General features: G+C 40.1%; 1 protein-coding gene across 3 annotated transcripts in view; it reads left to right on the forward strand.

Annotated features, from left to right (window-relative positions):
* PCNX2 (pecanex 2) overlaps nt 1–24895 on the forward strand; it is a 150659-nt gene that overhangs the window by 101431 nt on the left and 24333 nt on the right. For all 3 annotated transcript variants that reach the window (XM_048299884.1, XM_048299887.1, XM_048299885.1), the window contains 3 exons: nt 9910–9968; nt 10681–10896; nt 21283–21536. In XM_048299884.1, coding sequence (XP_048155841.1) covers nt 9910–9968; nt 10681–10896; nt 21283–21536 — 529 coding nt within the window. The remainder of the gene's footprint in view (nt 1–9909; nt 9969–10680; nt 10897–21282; nt 21537–24895) is intronic.

A 24895-nucleotide genomic window follows, 5' to 3' on the forward strand; every position in this document is an offset into this window, starting at 1 on the left:
ACTGCCTATTTTTGGGTAAGGTGCAGCTTGCATTTGCTTTGAAGCACCTTGAATGAATTACAGTGCGGTGTAACTGAATTAATCAGGTGTCTCTAAAGAGGCTGTGATTAAATTGCCAGTTATCTCAGACTGGCATTACAGGATGCCTCTCTGTGTTTGGGACTGTGTGAGCAAGCCTTTATTTTCTCCATCTTTTTGAAAAGTGTATCACTGTGTTATTGTTCCAGTCATTGTGGTCTGGAAAATAACCACCTGTAGGGTTAATACAGCTGGGAATGGAGAGTGAGGAAAACCTGCCCTGCTTCAATTGTAGTGCAGATGGCTTTTTCTTCTTTTTCTCTGCCAGCTCACTTAACCTGCCCATTGCAGACAGCCTGCAGGTGGAGTGGGAAGAGTTTTCCCAGTGTACACATAATTCTGGTTGACCCCACATTATGCACACGTGTGAGAAAAGGAGCTATGAAAAGTACCTGTCTGCTCCCTCCCTTTTTCCCCATAAAATAACAGGCCTTCCACTTCCAAATGCTTATTTTTAACACATGCTGGTGCCTCTGGTTTCCCTGTGAGCCTGCTCATCTCTTACAGCTGTTAAAACCCCTGTTCCAAACACAAAATGTCATTCACCCATAACTGTCCAAAAGCCTTGTTTGGAATCTGCACACTCAGACCTTTCAAGTTGTTCTTTTTAGGACTGGATTTCTTTTTTTCTTAGTTTTTTTCTTGCTGTGTTGTTTGATTTTTCACATGTTTTTAGACCTCTGTAGTAGTGATGTTTACAGAGGAACAACTGCAGCAGATGTTTATAGTTCAGTAATGCCTTGGACTATGATTTATAGTGAATAGCGTAACTTCAGCATTTTTTCCCCCCTTATTGACAGGAAACAGTGTTTGCCTTATTTTGTCAAATATCGTTTCAGATATGTTATGTTCTAACTACTGTCACTGCCCTACTTAGGGTGCAAACTTTCTTTAATATTTCCAGCTACCTGGTCTGAAAGCCACATTGTAGCCTTGAGTGTTCCTGTTCATTGCAATTGTTTTAGTTTCTTCCAAACTGATTTTATTTCTCTGCTAATTTTTGTGTTTCTCTCTGGCTGCCTCTATTTCTATACTGTTTTTAGGAACTGACCAGAAAGAAGCACTGTATTTGTGTTTGCTCTAGAGTGAGCTGAGGTTCTAGTGCTTTTGTCCACAGCTATTACTCATTGATGAGTGCTGGCCCCTTTGGTGACCATGGTTCTTCTAAGAGAGGTCTTTGCTGAGTTGGCCTCAGGGTTTTTCCAGGCTTTTATTGAGAGCTGAGTTAATTTAGAACTCTTCAAAATAGTATAAATAAGTATCAGCATGTAGATAAATCTGAAATAGGTGCTTATTAGTGCATGGGACTTACAAGTCAAAACAAATAGCACCAATGATGAACGGTTTTTAGTCTGAATTTTTGGGATGTTGTCTCCAAATCAGAAGGGCCTACTGGTCCTGTTTGCAAAGCATGTAGAATTTGGTGAGGGTCTTTCTGGAAACTTCAAAGGTCATGAGGTCTGTGAGAATCCAGCCTATACTGGTGTACTACAGCCTATACTGAGGTTTGCTTGGCCCTGACTCTGTATCCTTGAGTATAGCATTCATGCAGTTGTGAGTGGCAGTCCCTGGCTGGCAGCAGTGCAAAAGTTGAAGTGTTAGCAAGCTGCTGCTATTTTTCCTTCATTGCTCTTCTCTTAAGATTGGCAGATTTCCCAATAGAGGTGATTTTTTTTTTTTTGGAAAAACATGCTCCTCTCTTTAAACAATGAATATAAACTGGTCTTTGGGAAGTTATTCCCTGTTCTTCAAGGGCATTTTTGGCCATGATTCTGGCACTGGGGGAGAGAATAGAGAAAACCAAAATGTTTGAAGAACAAAGAGTATCTTTGTGTGCACTTCAGGCTTAATTTTTCATGAGCTCTCTGAAATTACATGTTACTCATTAGACTTCTTCATCTGAATGTCTTCTCAAGACTTCCCTGTCTGCTCCCTGCTGTAATGTCTAACCACTCTCTATCTTGCACACCACCAGTACTGCCCATGGACTTGTGCCTGCCACACTTGCCTGGTTTGGGAGTCTTTAATCCCTTTCAGCATAGAGCTCTGCAGAGTGACAAAGCCATGGCATCCAGGTGTGGGAGGTGTTGCTTCAGGTACAGCCCCAGGCTAAAAGAAGCCCTGCTAGAGACTACCTTCCCTTTGGTGTGTTGAGCTGTGATCTCCCCTACAGCAAGTGACCATGTGTGCCCCTTTGGCCACTTGCTGTAGTATGGAGCTGTGCACACCTCCTCTCCAACCCAGCCCTCACCTCATCACTTGACTCCATGTGTGGCGTCACACTGAACTGCGAAAACATGAGAAAGGATGGGCAAGGAAAACCAGGCACCTTTAATCAAGTAGGTCTGGTATTAAAATAAGTGTTTTCTGAGTTGCCTGGAGTTTCACACTCAAGGGAGGCTATACAAAATTCAAAGAGGTAGTTTAACTGTTTGGCAGTATCTCTTTAACTGGTAACATCTCTTCTTCTCAAATTTTTGCCCCTGGCAGTCAATAAAACAAATTGAGACTAATTGAATAGGAGCCGTATGTGTGATAATTAATTGGGAATGTATTCTGATTCAGTGCTCTGTAGTTCCCTGCCGAGTTAAAGATGCATTCACAACTCCATTTCACTGAATCATTCTAAGAGGACAGAGTAAAGACAGAAGGGAGACATCAGAAAGGGAATGCATGCTGAGATCAGGAGGAACACAAGTAGAGATCAAAAGTGTAAGTGGCATAAATGGAAAGGGAAAAGGGTGGGTGGGCAAAAAGAAAAAGGCATGCAGTGAAATATCTGAGGGGGCAACCCATCAGAAATGGGTAAGCAGCAAAGACCTACAGAGGAGAAGAAATCATGAGCATGGTAGAGGAGGGCTTTTAAATATATATTTGGAAAGGAAGGTAGCAACAGGACATAATAGACAATAATGGACATCCATCAGAAATAGGGCACGTGATGTTTTAAGGGCATATGTGGATATACAGTGGCACTAGAGATTTATAATGCTGTTCATCTAGTAATTAGCTTCCAAATTATGTAAATCTAATGAGATCAAGTTAACTCATGAAATTTCTGTCATGTTGAATGTTGGAAACCCCTTTAAATGGGTTGACTGAATTTCCATAAGAATAAGTGTTCTCAGCAGGCGTTCATCCCATTCACTTGGATAATGTAGATCATGTCCTGTTTTGGATTTAACTGAATCAAAAATCTGGGGGCAAACTGAGGTTCAGAGTACTAAACCTAAACTTATTCAAGCCGCTTTTGTCAAAATGTGAAAGCTCGTAAAGCTGAGATCCGGGAGGAGATGTTCAGCAAGTGTAACCATTCTAACTTAGGTGATAAGACACGTTGTGCACAGGTAGCTGCAGGGAATAGTTCATGCTGCAGCATGCTTGGGTGTTGGTTGTCTCCTAATATAGAAAGGTATGCACTGGGTCTTGGGGTTGATAAGAGCAAAATGTAAACGATCTCTTCTTTCTGAGATAATGCAAAATGCAGAATTGCGAAAGTGTCACCATTGCCACTGAGAATTGCCTCTGAAACTCTGTACTAGTTGGGACTAGGTAAATACTGGATGAAAGCTAGAGGGATAATTTTTTTTTCTTTGAAAGTCCTTTGACTAGCAATGTTTGCTCTCAAAATATCAGAGATGTTTTCAGTCTGAAGAGTACTGTAGAGGATACCAAGATGAATGCTGTAAATTACTAACATTCTCAACAGTCCTTGCAGTAAAAAAACCAGAGGTATTGAAAGTTATCCCTCTTTTAGATTGGATTTTGTACAACTGCACAGTAGCAGTAAGATTTTTGTTGTTCTTCAGTGTAGTGTCACTGATGCTGCACTTGCAAGTTTACAGCACTGAAATGGCTTGATTGCCTTTGGTTTTTCCTCCTTTCATCTTTTGGTCAGAAATATGTTTATGGAAAACTCTGTGGTGAACTAAACTAGTATTTCTGATACAGGCTTTCTTTGGAAGACCAGTCTTTGTCTTAGTCTTGTATTTCCTCATACTTTCTTGCCATCTCTACCTTTTAATTTTATTATTAAGCAGTCACATTGAGTCTTAAAGTGAGAATTAGAATACCTTAAATATATGCTATTTTAATATTGCACACTGAAAAAGCAGGAAAGCACTTTGTTATCAGCAGTAAAGAATATCAAGAATGATTTCTGAAATGCCTTGTTATCCTTTCCTCCTTTTATGATGTTTAAACAATGTGTCTCTCTCTGTGTGGAGTAAAGGGGAAAAACATCTTGGCCTCATTTGCTGAAGCAGCTCCCAACATTTGTTTTGATTTTGTATTTTTTTCCCCCCTGTCTGTTCTCACTGTCTCTGGTGAAAACTTCGCTAGGATATTTCTCATCGCCTCCTTTCTACTGTCCAGCTCCTTGCAGTTTCTCAGGCTTTTGCTGCTTCACTCATGGGCCCATCAGTGCAGAGCCCAAGTGAATCAGTCCTGTGGAGCTCTTTGCCCAGGGCTGGACACAGCCCTTAGTACCTTTCCTATAATGTTTGTGTTGGCTCATGATGGGAAAAACAGAAGAATAACACTCATCTGTACTTTTTCAGATACGTGTTTTTGTGTAATGTAATTAACACATTTGCTTTTAAATTAAAAGCACTTCTTTCAACTGCAGACAGCGAGGTCCAGCTGTGAAGCAGAGTCCTGCGCTAAGCCCCATCCTTACAGAAACATCAGGATCCTGACCTTTTTTACATCCTCGAGATTGAGCACAAAATAATTCTGTGCAGTTGCATAATCTTTCCACTTAGAAAGCTTTACTATTGCCTGGTAAAAAATATCTGAAGACAGTAATTCAATGCCTTTTAAAAGAAAAAGCATACTTAGATAAGGGGAAAGAAATTAAGTAGCACAGTAGCTAAATAAGACAAAAGCAGGAATATTGATGACATTTTAATAAAGCATTAGTGAATATTTTAAAGTACACAGATGCTTATATCACCTGGCTTACAAATAAGAGGTGAATTCCCCAGCTAAACCTTTGAATGTCAGAGCACTAAGGTGGGCTGTTTAACCCATGTTTGGGCACTCAGCTTTTGACCTCAATTTCACACCTCGCATTTTTCATCCCCCTTGTTGCAGAAGTACAGAAACTTCCAAACAGGTGTTGGAATATGCCAAATAAACATGCTGAGCAGCATCTCAGTGGATGGCCACAGCTCTGGTTTTAACACCTACTTAAACAAACAACAGCAACAAAAACACCAAAACCTCCAAAACATCAAACAAACCAACCAAGCACAAAAAACCCCAAACAAACCCAAGAAGCCTCAAAATCAGTTATAAAAACCTTTTTAAGAAAGTGAAGAAACTCTAAGAACAGGAAGTGTTATTGGTAATAAGACCTGTGTTTTAAAAGGATGCTTCAACAGCTCTGTCTCTAACAACTGGGACTTCTTATACCTTAGCCCTCCCCCAGTTTCCTAGTGTGCAATCAAAGCCACTTTCAATTGTTGTTAGATGAAACAATGGCCCAGTCAGGGAGGGAGAGGAGGAAGAAAGCATGAAAAATAAAAATCAGAGTGAGTGATCAGGAAAGATAAATTGCTTTCATTTTTAAGAGTTCCCTCTTTCTTAATGTGAGTTAAACCCAAGTTGTATCTTCCATGCAGTGGCCCAGAAAACCTGGGCGTGGTTACGCGTGAAGGGGCTGTCAGCCCTTGCTGTTGAAACCACACTAAAGTCATTCTGTCTTTTAGATGAAATTGATTTAAAACTACTTCAGTATCCTTCCCCTTCCAATTAATACCATTGTCTTTACCTCTGGTGTCCTTCAAATATTGATGGGTGGCTGCTTATTCTGCCAGGTCTTTCTCCTCCTGCCTCATTGCAGACAACTGCTACTGTGTTTTTAATGCTAAGCCTTTGTTTATAGAGCCAGCAGCATTAGGCATTCCATGAAAACACTGAAGATTTTTTTTTCCAGATTCCCATGAATAATCATAGGGCTGCAGCACAGTAAAGTTTCTCTCTGTTAAATATGCCTGTTAGATGTCATGGAAAAGTGGATTAAAATTCATTGGACACAGACAAAGAAAAACTTTGGATCGACCCTAGAAAGGCATCCCTGCATCTCCCAGAGGGAAACTGCTTTTCTTTGTTTTGTTCTCGTTCAAAGTGGAGATCCTCTTCTACGCAGCAGGAATTCTGGAAATCTTGAATTTGTGTTTTGGGGTGAAACTCAGCAGGAGCAGGGCAGATAGAACAGCTGGAATTTTGTTTGATCTTCTGGAAATAATGATTTATTTAGCATCATCAAATCAGCAATGATTTATTTATTTATTTTCCTCCATTTACCTGATTCTCAATATACTCTCTGTATTCTCCATACTGCCTTAATCCCCCTCAGCCTTTTTTCTATCTCTCTAAGGAAATTGGGAAACTGAAGTGGGAGAAGAAAATCTTTCCGGGTAATATGTTTGGAAAAAAGAATATAGGAAGTGACTTAATTGTTTTGCAAAGGGAAGCAATAGTTTTAATGACATGAACAGTGCTACACAAACCAGTGGGTTATATCAGTGTCCATGTAAATGGGGGATTAAAAGAACATGAAATAGGTATTTCAGGAACTAAGCAGGATGTTGACTTTAAATTTGCTGAAGACTTAGCTGATGTCAGTCCAACACAATCACTTTTTCTCTAGGGCAGTTGCTGGAGGAACTGTATTTTGTTTGCATAGAATAATGCAATTCAGGAAGAAATTCAATTACTGAGCTAATTATCACATTGCATGAGTGGTAACAACCAAATATAAAGCAAGAGGCCACTGGAGGAAAGCCTGAATCACCTACTAATTCCAAAAGTTCACAGTGAGAGGTTCTAGTTGACAAGTAAAGGTGTTGCTGCTTTGATTGTTAGGCATAGTGGATTATAGTTTAATCCAGTGCAAATTCCCATTGCCTTCAAGAAGATACAACCACAGCTTTGGTTACTAGCAATTGTAGAAGACTTTTAAAATCAAGAATTAACTACCTGACTGCATTTATTCAACTAAGCTGAATTTCAGCACAGAAGGTTGCTTTATCAACTGTCTATATTACCTTTGGTCTTAAAAAAATGAAATAAAATTATACCTCATAGTAGCTGTATAAAGATTTGAGTTTTTCTAGTAGTGTCTGAAAAGGTAAATCCTTGTCCTGTGTCCCAAGGCCCATGTCTTACGTGTATAAACAGTTGTTACTCTGCTTGGAATGGAGGATAAAGCCTTAACAACCTGATTTTGTGTTTTGTTTTGGTTTGGTTTTGCTTGTGAGAGCTGTTCTATTTCCTTCCCTTTTTCCCACTCAGGCTGCATAATCTGTCTTGGAGTGTCCCAAAGCACTTGTGATTTTTTCATTGCATCTTTCATCCTGATTGTTTCATGCATCTTTCTGTCAAAGGAAAGAAGAAGGGGGGAGGGGAAAGAAATAGACCCAGAGCTGCATGCTGGGCAAAAGGATTCCTGTTGATTATAGATTAGAATTTTCTGAAGTATTGGTTGATTTGTATGGGTCTCAATATGCCTCCAGAACAGAAATGCTTTATAGGTTGGTAAGAAACTGGGGTAAAGAATAGTATTAACTTGTGCCTTACACTGCCACGCTGATTTCAGAGGGACTGAAAGTTAATAAAGCGTCTCATAGTCTTAAAACATATGCATTGGGAAATCAGCAGTGCTCCTCTGCTGAGAATAGAAAATTGATTGCATTCCATAACCTAATGTTTATGCTTACTCTTGCATATGCAGGTGGATATAAATCAGGGTGGAAGAATTCTGACAACCTTCTTGAAGTAAAATCATTCTTTATATTCTGAACTGCTTAGAAGGCCCTTCTCCCCTTTGCCATTTTCTGTTGAATAGGAAATGATAATTGCAGTTACAATGAGCTGAGCCAACCAGAAGCAGGGAAATAAATAATACCTCAAATAAAATGTTAATCTATGTAGATAATGTACTAATATTAATTACAAATCATTTTAATTAAGGCTCTTATTTTCTCAATCATACTTTTTGCCAAGTAGACAACATGTCTTTTTAAGGAAAAATAATCAGTTACTTTTGGTAGGAAGTAGAACTAAAGCAAATCTGTTCCTCCCCTGTCTGCTACGTGGAAACCTGTGTGCAATTTTTCTGTTGGTCAGTTTTCCACACCTTTTTTGGGGAGGCTGTAGGAGTGGACGAAAAGACTTTCTAATACATCAGTGGCATCCTTCTCCCAGCTGGATTCAGTGTGAACTTACAGCTTCAGCTCAGAAGTTTCCAACCTTTTAAATAGCCTGTGTATTGACACACAAAATCCTGGGAACCAGTATTGACATGAGTCTCTGCTGTGTTTCAAAGACATCATTATCTTTACACCATCCTTTTTCAGTGTTATTTAAGCTGTTTGAAAACCTCTCTTATAAGTGATCCCTCTGTGGTGCCATCGTCCTTGGGGCACGTCTGCAGTTCTCACAGTGAGTAGCTAAGTTCAGGCTGTGGAGGTTGACTGGCCAAGCACCAGCCTGATCTCCAGTGGGCCCTGTACTCCCCACCACATGAGCCAGACCCCAGCCAGGCCCACCCAGCCATGCCACCCTCACGGCAGTTCCACCAAGGACTCATGAGGGCCACACCTGGGTGTCTCCTGTGGATCCCATGCCGGGGAAAATGGTGTTGTGGCACTTGTCCCCTGTGCTTGCAGGCTGTCATACAGATAAGGCCCTTGTTACTGTCACATGTAACCTTATGCTGACTGTTGTTTGGGACAAAGAGCTTGGCCTTTCCCTGGTTTTGCTTCAATCTCATTTTCCAAGGAATGAGAGATCAATATTTACATATTTGATAGATAGATCTTCTTTTAAGGCTGGTGATTGAGGGCAAAACTTCTGAGGCAGTATTCTTCATTAAGTGTCCTGAAATCCTTATATACCCATGCCAGAGCAGTATTTCAGGGAAATTGATGTTTACTATAGCATTTTTATTAGCCAGAGTTCCGCTTTTACCCCAAGTACCCCTGGGTGCTTCAGAGATGCTTTGGACTTGGTGTTGAATATCCCTACTCGCCACAACAATCATTCCCTTCTGTTTAGCATATGCTGGCCCACAGTGATTTACTCATTCCTTATATTCAGACTTTATTAGGGTCTTTTGTTTCAGGTAGTAATAAAAGCGCAATCCAATCTACCTTTTTAGTTGCTTTCTCTTTTGTAACTATTTTTCCTGTGGTATTTATATTCCACTGCTACAGTGAAAATACTGAATAGGGAATGTGTCATTCATAAGGGTGACAGGGTTAGTGCTGGTATGAACTAAGGGCTTCTAATTTACTCTTTTTCAAGCAATAAGAATGACCAGGGACTCTCTTGTTGCTGCTTAGCTGAATATGAAACTAAGTAAAGGAATTTTTTTTGTTGTTGTTTTTCCATAGATGTTACACATCCACAGAAATGTTTTCACCCAAAGAAAACTCCTTGAGTTTAGCTGTTTCCCTTAAGGCTTAGAAGGAGAGAAAGTCTGATTAAATATTCTTTCTGTTCACTGTTTTGGTGGCACCTGGCTGATCTGTTTCTGGAGCCAGTTCAATTATTTAAGTACATAATGTTGTGTCAGATGCCACATTCTGAATGGACTGTGCCCCACAAGAAGGAAAATGGCAGAAAGAGTGTACTGATAAGCTACGATATCAATAGCAACACTGACCTGAAATAACTATATATGCCTGATGAATGGATTAGTGTGAACTGCCTAGTGATATAAACACAAAATGAAGAGATATGTTAAACAAAAGAAGTGTTTATTGTGAGAATCTTTTTTTTTAAAAAAAAAAGAATTGGCTGTAAAGATGTCTTTATTTCCAGCACCAAAAGATCGGACCATTCCAATACCAGACTGGCAATTCAGATTGAAAAGGATGCAGGTATGGCCTGGGCGTTTGGGTGTCTTGTTTGGTTTGCAAAATGTGATGTATTTACACTGGTGAGGCTTTGCTGGGAATGCTGAGGAGATGCAAAGGGTGTAAATGTTGTGTGTACAAACCAGAGCATTTTAAATGTAGCAGAGCACCAGTTTTAAGTCGTGTGACCCAATAAGTAAATTTACTCCTCAGTTATGTGTAGCTGATCAGACAGAGAGCTGCTGGGCTGCCAATTGCTTGGTTAATCATAACATTTGTGTCTGTGTGGAATATGCAGCAGGCACCCTAGTTAGACTCAGAGGTCAGCTTTTCCCTGTGGGCAGGGAAAAGTTTTGAAAAAAAGCAGCAAGTTAGTGGTGCCCCTACCACTGGGCAGTTTGGGCTGACAAGTGTCTCCTCTTCCCTGGAGAGAAACCTTTTTGAGAGGGGGGAGGAGGGAAATTGGAAAGCTTGCAAGTGGAAGAAGTAGGAAAGATAGTGTGCTGCTCTGCTGGGTGTTAGTGCATTAAATGAGCACCAGTCCATGGCCATGTAAAGCAACTTCCCGTTGCTTTGAAGGGCTACCTAGGAAATGTAGATCCTGTAAAGTATCAGGAAGATACCATCCAGCTAGAGGAAGAAGAGTTAAATAGAAATGAAAAAGAACATGAAATTCTATGCAGAATGGCTTTATATAATTTTTTTTCTTTGTGAATGTGTGCTGCTCTGATTGTAGGAAATGATGACAATAATCTCAACTCCATTTTTTATGAGCATTTGACAAGATCTCTGCAGGAGTCTCTTTGTGGAGATTTGATCCTGGGCCGCTGGGGAAACTACAACACAGGAGACTGTTTTATTCTGGCATCGGATTATTTAAATGCCTTTGTGCATTTGATCGAAATTGGAAATGGCCTTGTCACCTTTCAGCTCAGAGGGCTCGAATTTCGAGGTAAGGATCCCCGATGATTTAAATAACAATGAAACCAACAGTAAATCCTGTCTTTTTAATCTATCACAACTCTGTAGTAGGGCGTAGAGTTTGAGGACCTTTCTACAGATATTTGTCTGTCTAAAAGCTTGGTACTTCTTTGTATCATTATATGAATGTTGTTTTGAAATCTAGATGTTAAGAAATTCAGAGCCATGTTCTCCAATATCATAAGACTTTCAGAAAGAAGGCTTGTTGAGTGGTTTGCTAGGTTCACAGGTATTTTGAGTAATGCTTAGTTATGTTTTCAGATTATTTATTTTTCTCCATAACTATGAAAATTGAAGTTGTCCTTAAAATTGTTCAACCCAAAAAACCTTGTCTTTGGGGAAAAAAAATGAAACCAAAACCAAAATAAGACTCCTTCCATGGAAAATATCCTGTGTCAAACCATGCAAGAAGCCAGGGCTGAGATGGTCTCTGTCACACTAGAACAGCAGAGTATAATCAAGGTGACTTTTCAACAAGGTTGAGTGTGAGAAAAAAGGCAACAGACTGGCTCTTTGAATGCACTCAAGTGTAGGAAGATTAGACTAGGAAATAACATGTGTGGGCTCAAGTCTTGACTCCGTGACAGACTCCACGTAGGATGTTGAACAGGTTGTGGTGAACGCTTCGTGTTCGCTTTCCTTCCTGTGTAGTGGGGATGAACATAACACTCTTGTGTCCTCAGCAAAGTTACATGGAAAGAAAACAGTAAATGCCTGAAACAGCTTAGTATTGTAGTACCTGATGAGATGCCTGTTCAGAACAAATGCTAATTGTAAGGAAAAACAACTGGAAAGGAAGAAAGATGATTTATGTATCAGCCTTATAATTTCTTGTTGCGGATGTTGATTGTTGAGGAATACATGGTCATGCATGTGTGGTTCTGAGGCTTGCTTCAACTTCTAAGACACCTGCGCAAGTATTCCGGTATTCATCTTCTCCTTGGGTGCCCCCAAGGTGAGCAGTGGTGCTGCTGCAGGGATAGGTACTTGCATTCTAACTTCCAAAATTTATCCTTGCTGATCATCCTTTTGTGTTAAAATAGTTTGGTGTGGGATTTGAAACAAACAGAAGAAAGCAATCTCCTTCCCACTTAAATTACATGAGTTTTGTGAGGCGGGTTGTTTTTCCTTTATGTGGTTGCCCATTACTGCTGGGTCACTCACTATCGTCGCCATCGCCAGGCTGTAGAAGTAATGTAAATATTGAAAACAGATGAAACCATATGAGAGGGTGCTCAAGCCACGTGCTAGCTGGTTAAAAAGATCAGGGGCCCAGCAGACCGGCATAATAAACTGGAAGCTGATTGGGGAACAATGGGATAGTTTTGTTGCAAAGTGGTTTGGGAAGACTTTCTTTGACATTGAGCCAGGATCATTCACAGCCAGCAAGTGCCATTTGGCATTTGGATCTGAGAGCAAAGTTCAAAAATTGCAGTGTGCCACATGTTGAGGCATCTCTGTATTCCCTAAAATCACAGTTTAAGTAATTAAATGTGTCTGAAAATTGACCTTTCCATGCAGATTGCCTAATGCTGTTCAGTGTTAATTAACTGTAGTTAATACTGTTTGGCTTTGTGAATGGATCCAGCATGTCTGCCAGCTGCAACAGGTCTTTAAATTTAGCTGGGGCTGAGCCTCACAGCCTCTCATGTCTTTCATGGACTGCTGTTGAGAGCCAGCTGAGTCCTTGTGAGGAATATCCTCTTTCCTAGTCTTTCTTGCACTCCTCAGGGGGACGCTGTCAAAGCAAAGCAGCACCTCTTTCTTACCTGAATGTTTAAGGGGCCTGGACCAAGACAGCAGCAGCAAACTGAACTGGAAAGCAATGCCAGTTACTGGAGGAGGAGAGGAGTGAGGAAATGGGGGTTTCATCTACATTATCTCATCATCAGTACAAATCTAGTCCCCTATTCCTCCTCACCCTCAGAGTATCACTGGGGGAAGACACTGCTCAATACTAGAGGAGGAAGTAGTTGGAAATGGGAGAAAAATGGACTCCCTCTCTTTTCTGAACCCACTGGATAATCCTATTCCAGGAGTAAGACAAAATTTGTGGTTATTTTGTGTCCTCACAGACACGGTATGTAAGGAAGTTTTCTCTGGTTTTCAGAGTATTGGGTAGAGGAGTTGTTATGGGAACAGAAACTAGGAGTGTGTGTATTGCTATTCTGTTGTTTGGCCTGGAACAGAGAAGCCATGTAGGGTTGAACAAAGGAACTTACCTGAGACAAAACCAGCTCAAACCATTTGCCTTACCATGTGAGAGCTGAACCCCACTGGACTGTGCAGAATGAGTACCAGAGAAATCCCATGAATTACAAGCCTGCTTAAGGATGGAGTAGGAGAAGTAAAGGAGCCCAGTGGGGAACCAAGCACAGGCCAGATAAGGATGCCTGGGATTTGCCTGATGCAGGTTATAAAAAAAGCCTTGTGGACACCAAAATGTGAGTAGATAATCTGCTGTGTGCCCAGTGGAGAGTTGCTGGGGTGATGTGCTGACACCAGAGGGTTGTTTGTGTCTCCAGGTAACCCCTGAGGGCTGGTGTGCTTTAGATAAACTATGCTGCAGAACCATGCCCTTCCTGTATGTGATTTGGTCCTCCTGCCAACAAGGAGCTGGGCTGCTTTGGTGGGGCTGCAGGCCACAGGGGTACCCAGGGGTACCCAGACACTCAGGCACTAGTCTGAGTAAAAGGAGCCAGAGGGGCTGACCTGAATGCAGAAGTTCATAAGGGGATGAATCAAGGCTATTCAAAGGATGTTGTGTGAGAGCTGAGACTGAAATTCTTCCTTGGAAGGCATTTTTTGCTCCTTCCCTTGAACAGGATTGCTGCCTGCGGGGGCAGGAATGTAGAGCGGGCTTCCACCAAGCAGCACCAAGAGCCATGGGCACATGGACTTGGGCACATTCTTCCCCATTTCAAATCTTGAAAATGGCTGGTGAATACAGCCTGAATACTGAATACAGTAGGATTTTTTTTCTGCAGAAGTGAGAGAATGTATGGAACTGCCCTGGAAGAACCGGATGGTTTACAAAGTCAAGTGGCAGTTATTAAGCACCAGGCTCTGCTTTGGGCATCCTGCGTTCCTATTTTTAGTTATCTGGTCATGCACTGTTTTTTACAGGGCACCCTAACTCCTTTCATTGTACAGAATGGTTTCCGCAAGGCAGAGAGAAGGGATAGAGCAGAAACTTGTAATCTGTAATTTCTGAGCTTTGGCTGCTTAACTTCAAACAAGTAATTTTAATTGGGGGCCCCAAAAATCTGCTGTTCCTTAAATAGGAAATCTGTGTTTGCTTTGGAAGCGAGTGAATCACAACAGTGTTCTCTGTGACTGTTTTCTGTTTATAACGAAACCAAAAGCAATATTTGCATTGTGGAGCTCTGGGTTTTCCTATGGGTGTTTCTCGTTGTGGTAGCTGAAAGGCTGTGCTGGCAATACTGGTAGTGACCGAAGAAGGGTTCACAGAGTCTTCTGAATTTAAGTGTACTTGCTGCCTCCCTGGTTTTCAGTCCATCCTAACTGAGAGTTGGCATTATAAGTGACTGATCCAGATGCCTTTCTAACTGTTTGTAACAGAAGGATTTGTCTCAGCTTTTAAATGAAAAAACAAACCCAACCAAATGCCTGTAGGCAGCATAAGAAGGTACAGACTGAGCAGACTGAAAGAAGAGAGTCAGCAAATCTGGGATTCCTTTCATCTGTCTTTAGTCCTGTTCATATTAAACACCTTGGATGAATTAGTTTTTCACTCTCCCATTCCACGGACAGGGAGGGGATGTGCCTCCATTGTGTCATTCATCCTGAGTATAAAGCAGAGGGGAGGCTCAAGACCTCCAGGCATTGACAGGAAATGGCCAGCTCCTCCTTTATAGAAAGCAAAGAGAAGGTAGTAATGAGCTGCATAGCTCATTAGGAGGGAACCCTTCCAAGGAGCTGCACACTGGTGTGGGGGAATTGAGCCCTTCAATAACTTAACTCTGCTGTCTGTGTTAGACCACAGCAGAATGCTAAAAGCAGCCTGCCAGAAGAAATACATAACATATCATTTAATTTGAAAGGAAGAGATGGGAAAACCCACAGTCAGGGAACAAGCAGAAACAATGTCAAAATATCTCCCTCTCACGAGTTCCCTGTAGAACAAGGGAGATTTAAAATGTTTTCTTGTTTAGTCTGTGTGTCTACAAAATGTCTTTTGGAGAATATTCATTTAGGCATTACATGTGTAGAAACTTGTTACTGATGGTGTTGCTGAAGTCTTCAGGAGCTGTTTTGTAACTCCTGCACGGTATTCTTCAGTCATTTAATGAACTTCTAAATCTCTGCTGTGATTTTTTGTTACTGCACGTTGCACGTGCAATATTCATGCTTCACTTGGAACTTCATTAGATGGATCAAGGCAAGAAGCACAGAGCAGACACAGATGTAGTTGTACACTGTGGCAACAGGATGGGATTGCCTGTGGGGCTCTCTCTGTGTTAGCTAGCTTATTTCCCATGCAAAATGGTGTATGAAAGCAGCCAATTCAGGCTATGTGCTCTAGGCACCATAATGGTGTCTAATAAGGACAGTTACTCATTTCTGCAGCACATGTGTATGCTTTTATTACAGTAGCAAGTACATTACCAGTGTAAGGAATATTTATTTGTGTTTGATTTTTGTGTCTGAAGGCTCTGTAGCACTAGGAAGAATCATTATTTAAAAAGTGGTTGCAAGTTTTATTTTTTTTACAAATCACTTCTTGCTGTAGGGAAATGAAAGTGCCCATGTTCATGTCTTTCCTGAGACCACAATTGAGGTATGTTCAATGTATGTACCAGAACATTAAAAGGTATTGATAAATGACAGAGTTCAGAGAAAACCAGCATTTTTTGACACATCCCTTGGGAGAGAAGGTTAAAAACCAGAAGTGCAGTGTTTGTGGGAAAGAACAAAGACTGAGAGACACAATTCTTGGAAATACTAGAAACATGGAGAGAAAGGATACAAAGGGGTTTCCTTAATCTTGGTGATTTAATTGGGAAGAATAGCATGAAACAGGGAAGAGGATACTTTATATTAAATGCAGGAAATCTCTGATGTACAAGCCTTTCTAGGTGTACAATGATGCTTCAACAGTGGATGCAGTGGATGCTGTCTATGAATTTCAAATAGGCTTAGAATAGTTTCTGTAACACATACTAGAATAAATATTTTATGTCTTTTTTCCTTTTACAACTTTATGTGTATTTGTGGGCACACTGGAGAAGACTTCTGGAAAAAAGGAAAATGTTAAATGCAGTGCAGCCTTTTTATTGAGAAAATATTTTTGCCAAAATCAAAACATTGCATCTTGCATTGCACTGCAAAAGATGTGACATGAGAAGTTTTTGTGGATTTTGTAGCTGCAAGTTTAACAACAAACATCTTTGGAGAATGCTACTTCCACGTGGTCTTTCTTAATGTGTGTCTGTGGGCCAAGAAAAGCAAAGGTTTCTGAGGAGAGAGGATGCCTGTTATTGTAGCAACTGATCTGGGTTGAAAACCAGGTTGTTTTTCAGACATACAAGCACCTGAAGCAGCTGAAAGCCAAACCACAGTTTTAAAACCAGCAGCTTTGATGTTTGAAGAATTGATACTGTTCTTTAAGTCCTAAAAGTTTTCTTTGAAACCAGCTGAGACTATCAGAACCTATAAATTACTGTTCTTTATCCCAATTCCACAAGCAAAAGAGCAGGAAGGAGCCAAAAAAGTTGCAGGTTTCCAGAATGTGTCTAATTCTGAGGTTCATGAGTTTCCATTTGTGAGCTCAGTTCACTCCACTTTAAAGTATTTGGGTTTTTTGTGTTTCTAGAACCATATCTGATGCATGTTTCAGTAGAGGACAGCCTTCCAATGGCTGTAATTATGCTCGTTGTGCTTATTTTGTGTGATAACTTGCTGCATGTTAAGCTGCTATCCTGAGCAGAAAAGAAATGTTGGTTGAGGAGGGGAGGAGCCTTTTCTATCAGATTTTGGGAATACTCGGATTTGCATCATAAGCTTGTTGAAGCAGAGCCAGATAATTCTACTGTAATTCATTTATTTGTAAGACATTAATGTGCTTGGTTTAGCCAAAGAAAGGGTGGGCAACCAGGCATTTTTCTGGAGTCATCTGTGAAGAGACCTCTGCACAGCTTAGGACAGGAGTTACCCTGGGCATGAGCCCTTCCTGTGTAGATTTGCACTCTAGTTGCTTATATGTCAGCAATCCTCAGGGCTCAAGCTATGGCTGCCTTCAGCCACAATAATTCGTCCCTGTCCTGGATGTGTTGTTAAACTGAAGTGTTTTATGGAAATTAAAACTGCTCCTAGAAGTATGCAGTTGTGTAATGGATTTTGTTTTTCTGGCCCCTCAGGTCTTGAAAAACGCTTTTCACTCACTGAGTTTTCAAAATTGAATTCAAAAGCACGCTATAGTTTCAGATTTAAATTCTAGAAGGCTGGGTGATCATTCAGTTAGGTGTATTTTATCCTCTTGAAGCAAGATTGCAGTCTTCAGTTTTCAGTTTTCTCATTTCCATTTAGGTCAGATCATTCTGGCAGAGCATGAGTCTGTCCTCAAATCCTGATGTGTCAGGAAAATACAAAGAGCTCCAAGTTCTCACCCTGGCTTTCTCCTGAGCTCACACAGGCTGACCTTGCTTTGTTCAGCTGGCACATGTTTTTTACATTGATGGATTTTTGGCAACCCTCCAGTGTTAGATATCTTACAAATGAATTGGTCTCATCTATACTAGCAAGAGTCAGAGTGAATGACTAACCTTGAGTGAAGTGCACGAGATTATTTTCCTTCTACTGCAGAAAGAAATGTAAAAAAATGTTTTCCCTCAGATTTTGAAATGACTAATTACTAGTGAAAACATTTTCCTGTATTTTAATATTTAATAGCACTACACTTAATTATATTGCAGAAGTGAAGTGCACGTTCTGTTCCCTGCTCTTTGGTTTTATGAATAATTCTCTCAGAGTTGCTTGAACTTGCTAATTTTTTGAGAAGCAATATAAAAGTTGTCATTTAAATCATCAGCTTATAGCATATACAAAAAAGTCTAGGGCCAGCCTTCTGTAAGAGATAAACACAGATGCTTGACTTCATTTACTGTGTCCTGTCCCTTCTGGCTCAATGCATAAAGCTGAGCACATGCTCTTAGTCTCTGGGTACCAGTGTCTGGAGTAATGAACCAAAAAGGATTAATGTATGCACTGGTAAATGAAATTTTACAGTAAAATGCCAATCTGGCATTGAAGTCCAGCCAGTGCATTGAGGACTAAAGTGAGGCTCCATTAAAGATGAGAGAAAATTACTGGCAATCATTCTAGAATTGACTGCAAGAATTGGGAGGGAATCAACATGTACTTGAGCATCAAGCCTGAATGTTGTCTTTGTGGACTTGAGTCCTTTTACTAGATGTTGTTTGGAAATACTAATCAGCAGGAATGAGGATTTGGTGTTCTGTCACAGCACTGGCTGTGGCTCAGGTTATATCTTTAAACTTAACAGGGATACCCCAAAGGCCCCAGGTAAAGACACCAAATCCCCAAGGTGATAGTACCCAAGTCCATCAAACAGCTTTTGTTAATCAAGTGCATGTTTGCCAGATGCTGAAGAGCACACCCCAGATTTCATTCTTTGGAATAAACCTGTAAAATGACCACGTGAGCTCCTTTGGTTGTTTCCTAGACCTTTTGTAATAACACGGTCCCTGTTAGAATGACTCTTGGTGCTCAAGTTCAACACTGATTGCACCCCTGTAGTATAATTTTAACTCTAGCTGATTAAAATTAACTAGCAAAGACAACTTGGAGGCATTTTAACCTGTAGAATTAGCTAAGAATGCAAATAATTCAGGCATCGTGTTCTGTTTGTTATGCTGGTGATGACAGTTTCCTTTAAACACTGAGGGTCTCTAAAATTCACCTTTTCTTTGCCTTACCAGCCTCCTTAGGCCCCATGTTTTACAAAATATGTCCCCTAAGAAAACTAGTAATTACAGAAACTGCTGTAATAATATTTGGCATTTATTGAAAGAGGTAGTACAGAGAGTAAAGCCTTCCACAGAAATAAAATTTGGTATTTCCACACCAAAAGAAAAAAAAAATATATACAAATGGTTACCTGGACAGAGCAAAGGCATCTTTAAATCCTGTTGTTGTAGGGGGATCAGTGACACTTGTTCCTTGTGGTTTTCATTTTTCATCGCTTGCAAACATTTGGCAGTACTTAATTTTGCACCTGGGATGAGGATGTATCTTCTCTTAAATTCAGTGTAATACTGAGAGACCTTTAAACTTCCAAAAATAAACATAATAACAATAGTAACAGCACCAGCATGGAACATTTGTTTTACTCTTTTCAAGCAATGTACAAAGAAATGTTTTCCCTACTTCATTTTGAGTACGATGTCTTCTGACTTGACTTCACCAAAGCATCTGCTGACCCAGAGCAGTTCTTGTTTTTTTTGCTGTTGAGCAGTAAGTGTTAATTCATGTAGAAATCTGTGAAATATGAAGCAGAAGCAGTCCAGTTCATGTCCAGTCCAACTGGAAATATCAGCCTAATAGGTCATGTTTTGTACTTGGCAGTATTGAAAGGCAAGATGTTTATATTTGGATGACCTGAAGACATTTAATAATTTTTCATATTGTGTATCCCTGAAGTCTAGGGAGGAATGCATCTCAGTGTGCAAGCAACACTGGGTTCACGGTGTAAATTCGCATTCATAATGAACTGAACGGAGAATCTTTTTCCTCTGTCTCTGAAGGCTACAATCCTGTTTTTTCTTCTGATTTTTCCTTCTGATTTTTCTATTCTTTTTTACTTGTATGTTTTGCTTGCTGCATACATTTTACCAGGTGCACAGGCAAAAAAGACATGATAACCAATAATTTAGCATATTTTATTGTATTTTGAAAGGTTTTTCTTAGTGAGGAGAAAGGAATATTCTAGATGCTATTTCTGTTGATACAAACTGAAGTTCACAGGTTGTTGACCAGAGAGTTGTGATGGGAGTGGAACAGACAGTCGAGGGCACAGCAATTGTCATCATGCTCCACAGAAAGGCCTTTGGGATGCTGCCCTGCTCCAGACTGTCTTTTGGGGTGCTGGCAGACTGCAGGGAATTGAAGCTGGCACTGTGTTCTTTCCTGGCTGAACGTTCAGATGATGAACAGAGCCAAATTCTTCTCCAATTTACAGTGGCACAACAGGTCTGTTGGTCCTGATGGGGAGGGAGCTGTTGAACTGCAGTGCGATGTCTTTCATCTTCCTCTCCTGTCGAGTCTGTTTAGAAGCTGATGGAGTCAGCAGTCTGTGGGGTGATACTGAACCTCTGGCAGAAGGCCTGTGCAAGATGTGTAACTTGCATCAAAGGAGATGGCCGTGAAAGATGATTTATGTACAAACTCAGTGGGGAGTAAGTTCTGCAACAGCCTATGGAGAGTAAATTTTAAAAAGAAGCATACATCAAGAACATAAAACTCACATATTTTGAGAATACTGGGGGGAGAACGTGGGTGTCTGCCTCAGTTTTTATTAGTAGTGCCCTACATGGTACAGAAGCCTCATTCACAGATTTCAAATCCACAAGGGCTCAGTTTGACCATGTAGTGTGCACAGCACAGGGCGAAAATGCAGAGTCTACATTATTGCTTCTGCATCTGCCTCATGACTTATTTTGAGGTAACATATCCATTTTAGAAAAATGTACTCTACTTTGATCTAAAGCCTGTGTAATAGACTAATTAGAAAGCTGTTCTGTTCTTGTGATGTACTGCCACTAGTGCTGTTCATTAGAGATGTTTGATCCAGAGTAGCTTTTACTCCAGTGGGAGAGAGAACAACCCGGTAGATGTTATTTTTGGAACCTGCTTTCCAAGATAGTTTGCTAAAACCCAGATTTTACAAGTGCTCTGACACACTAAAATTTTTCTTTGGGTCCAGTATGTTAGTCGAAGAAGCAGACTGAGACTTGGATCAATTTGCTTAATGTGCCTTATGGAGCGAGACTCTTTAGTGTTGCTTCCTGGAAAGTTTTTATTAAGGCAGAAGCTGTGGTCTGTAGTTTAGCTCAGTTCAGGACCCATTAGAACTAGAACATTAGATCAGGCCCTTTTGGCTTTTATAGGTGATAGTAAATGAGTAATGTACAGCCCTTTATTTGCTGCTGCACATGGATCAATTAGCACATCGAGTTTGTTGCTGTAACTCGCTCTTTTAGATTTTTGCTAAGTGCATACAACCTTCAAACATACTTCGAATGGGAGCTTGCAAGATGTCCTTTGTTTCCTCCTCCCTCAATAACTGGCAGCACACTCTCTTTTTCTCGCTGCCAAGGGACATACTGCCAGCAGAGAGAAGTGGAAGCTATAACAGAAGGAGATGAAGACAACGAAGGCTGCTGCTGTTGTAAGCCTGGGCACTTGCCTCACCTGTTGTCCTGTAATGCAGCCTTTAACCTGCGCTGGCTGACGTGGGAAATCACACGAACCCAGTACATCCTGGAAGGATACAGCATCATCGACAACAACGCTGCAACAATGCTGCAAGTGTTCGACCTGCGCAGAATCCTTATCAGATACTATATCAAGGTAAACTCTTTGCTGAAGTGTACTTTGTTCCTAGGCAGGTTTGTCAAATAGAACAAATGCTGTTTGTCTAGAGAAGAAAGAGCATTTGAAGTTTCTTGCTTTATGTTTATCCATCTGCACTACAGTCTGGCAGTCAGACCTACTTGATGTTAGATCACAGAACCGTAGAATCATTTGGTTTGATCTTAAGATCATCTAGTTCCAACCCTCCTCCTATGGGCAGGGATACCTTCCACTGGAATAGGGATAATTAATTCATTTCTCCCTTTGCTAAATTTAATTCTGATCACTTATATTTACAGTTAGTACAGAAAATGGCAGGCATGCTTCAGTGGAGATCAAGAAGGCGAGTTACCAACCTCTAGTGATAAAGTCAGACTAAGTGTTCTTACTTATGTTCTTATGTTTTTACAACACTTCACAGTTTGTTATTTCTTCTTGCCTTGGCCTTTCCACTGGTTTGTTATTTTTCTTCTGGAAAAGAAAAGAAAGAGATTAACAACATAAAGTTCTTGGGAAACCTCTGAAGAGCTGTTTCTCAAATGTACTTTTTTAGTAGTGCAAACCCCCTTCTTACCTTCTGTTTTACATGTATACCACAACACGCTTGAAGTTGGTTTATTCCATTGATCACACAGCAGTTCATTTACACCATTTCTGTATTTGCATTGTTACTAAGATCACAATAACCACACAGATACTAATTTGTCAAAATAATTGAACCTTATAGTCTAGCAAGACATCTTCATCCTCTGCCAAAACAATTCCCAGTCCAGCAAATGAAGAATTTGAGCTTTATAGTGGAGCATTATAGTCTTCTACTGAAACAGCAAGAGGCAAATGCTGCTTCCTATGCCACTGGTACTGCCATGAAGCCAGTTGCTAAAGCTCCAAACCATCTCTGACATCTCCTTTCTACTAACATCTCTGCAATTGTAAAAATCTGTCAACTTCAGAGAGAGACCGGTTGCATATAAGTTAAACACCATTTTTTGCAAATGAACCAATGTAGTAAAAACAAGCTCATTGCCTTACAAAGCTGCTTTGATCATGCTGTTGATTACTTCTGGGATTTCGTAAATAATTTTGCAGGCAGCATGGCCTGGTAACCAACCTGCTTTATTTAATAAACTAATCAGAAATAAAACTGCATGTGAGCATGATTTTTTCATTTGAGAAGTGGGTTTTGTGGCTATAAATTGTTTTAAAGCAATGTAACTAAACTAAAAAAACCCAAAGACCAGAAAACAACCCTTCTTTAACCTGTAATGAGTACGTTGCTGCAATTGCTTTGCTTTACTTTAAAAGGTAACTTGAACAACTGGAACATAAACTGATGCAAACTGGCATATGACTCGGCTTTTGATGGGGAATGAGATTGAAAAAATCCCAGTCTAAGCTGCAATCAAATCAGCATCTTATTAGTTTAAAGTAATAAAGAATTATACTTTGTAAACTGGAATTGTTTTTGTTCCTTAAAATGAATTAATATATGAAGGACTTGAGGAAATGTGAGGTTCATCACATGGGACATAAAACTTAACTGAAAGGTAATTTAGAGCTTCTGGTTCTGGACACACCTGAGAAGCAGCTGACATAGGTGAGATGGCTTAGACAAACTTTCATCCCACATGATACAGGTGTGGTTAGTTGATCCTGTCTTGAAGAAAAGGGACGTGGGCTAAATGCTCTCCACATGACTGAGGTGTGCTGTGGCTCCATCTCCACTCTCTGCAGAGTTCATGTTCACCACTGATGGCTCTGAAAGTGTGAAAATCAAATCTCTTCTGGTTGGATTTAGTTGAGCCACTGCTGTTATACTGCATTGACAGACCTTCATTCTCAGAAAGGTTGGTCTTCATTGTCAGGCTGTCGGTCTCACACAGTCGGTCTTTTTAATCTACTTCTGTCTTTAGGGAAGGACGAACAGAGGATAAAAATAACCTGTTGGCACCTTCAGTATTAGCCTGGGCTGGAACTCCCTTCAATGAAGGGAAGGTGCACTCAGGAGAATCCCTTCTTTAGAACGTCACTTCCCAAAGGAAAGTTATATGGGTATTTTCTTCTTGTATTTTTAAAGTAATTAGTTTTTTCCATAAACAGGGGCTTTAAAAAGATTTAGTAAAATCCTTAGTACAACCCTGGAAAGTGAGAAGATTATAATATGTATTAGATCAGCTTTTTTCCTGTTTATTTAAAGCTTGCCTCCAAATAAACAGCATCAGACACAGAGGTAAGAATTCATTCCTTCCCCAGCTCTTTCTTCTGGGGGAATCTAGATCAAGACCCTGTGCAGTTTCACTGTGAACATTTTAAAAGTCCTTGACACTCCCTTTTTAATGTTGTGAAAGGAATTGTAAGAAGAACTATAGGTAAGGCAGTATTCAGGTCACATAAATCACAAACTAGAAAAACACTGAGGCTGGAGTTCCTGCAGGAACGGCACTTCCATTGCATTGAGCATTTGGAGTGTTTCTGGTTTATTGTCTGTAGCTTACAATATTGTAAATATTTGCCATATTGTTTCAGAATTGCCATATAGCTGAGGATGTACTTGAGCACAAAACATATCTTGGAAGAGTTACCAAGAACAGAATTTAATTAGGTGACAGAAGTTTTTGTTGTTTCTGTGTCTGATTGCAAGTCTGATTTTTTTCCCAGCTGAATCAGCTTCTTTGTAAACACAGATGAGGATAATAAAAAAAGCAAACTCTATCTTGAAAATCAACAAAGAGAATGTATGCTTTGTTTTAGTTCTTCTATCCTTCAAGAATAATTATTGTATTGGTCTTTTAAACAATGAGTTCCACTGAGCATCTTATTCCTAAATCATATTTATTTCATTTGCAGTTTCATTGACAGCCTAGAAATGCATATATTTCTCATTATGAAAGGACTTTTATTCCCCACAAATAAAGTGGGTCAGCTCCTGTAGCCCTTCTGCATATATTTTGAAATAATGTCCTGCCCAACTACTGTGATATTTTTCCCTTGTGCCTCTTCCATCTCTTCTTCAATATATTCTTATTTAAACATCTTTTAGTATTCAAGAAGTCTGTGTATTCGCTGAGTGCTGTGGGTTTGGCTTCTATTGTTTCTGCATGAATCTTTTTTAAGGAGTCTATTGTTCTCCACATGCCAAGAAATTAAGGGTCCATCCTGTCTGTATCTGTGTGACTTGTCTTTTTCCTCTCAAGCTTGATTCTCCTCTTACTTGTGTATTTTTGTACAATTTGAATGATAAACTATGGAGAGCATCTGGGGTTTTTAAAAGGGCTGGTAGTGCTTCTGTCCTCTGTAATCCATCATATTTTCATTTTATACATTTATTTACTTAGTACTTAGTTTCCATTGACTGG

The sequence above is a fragment of the Corvus hawaiiensis genome, chromosome 3, assembly GCF_020740725.1.
Source record: "Corvus hawaiiensis isolate bCorHaw1 chromosome 3, bCorHaw1.pri.cur, whole genome shotgun sequence".
In the NCBI taxonomy this organism is placed as follows: domain Eukaryota; kingdom Metazoa; phylum Chordata; class Aves; order Passeriformes; family Corvidae; genus Corvus; species Corvus hawaiiensis.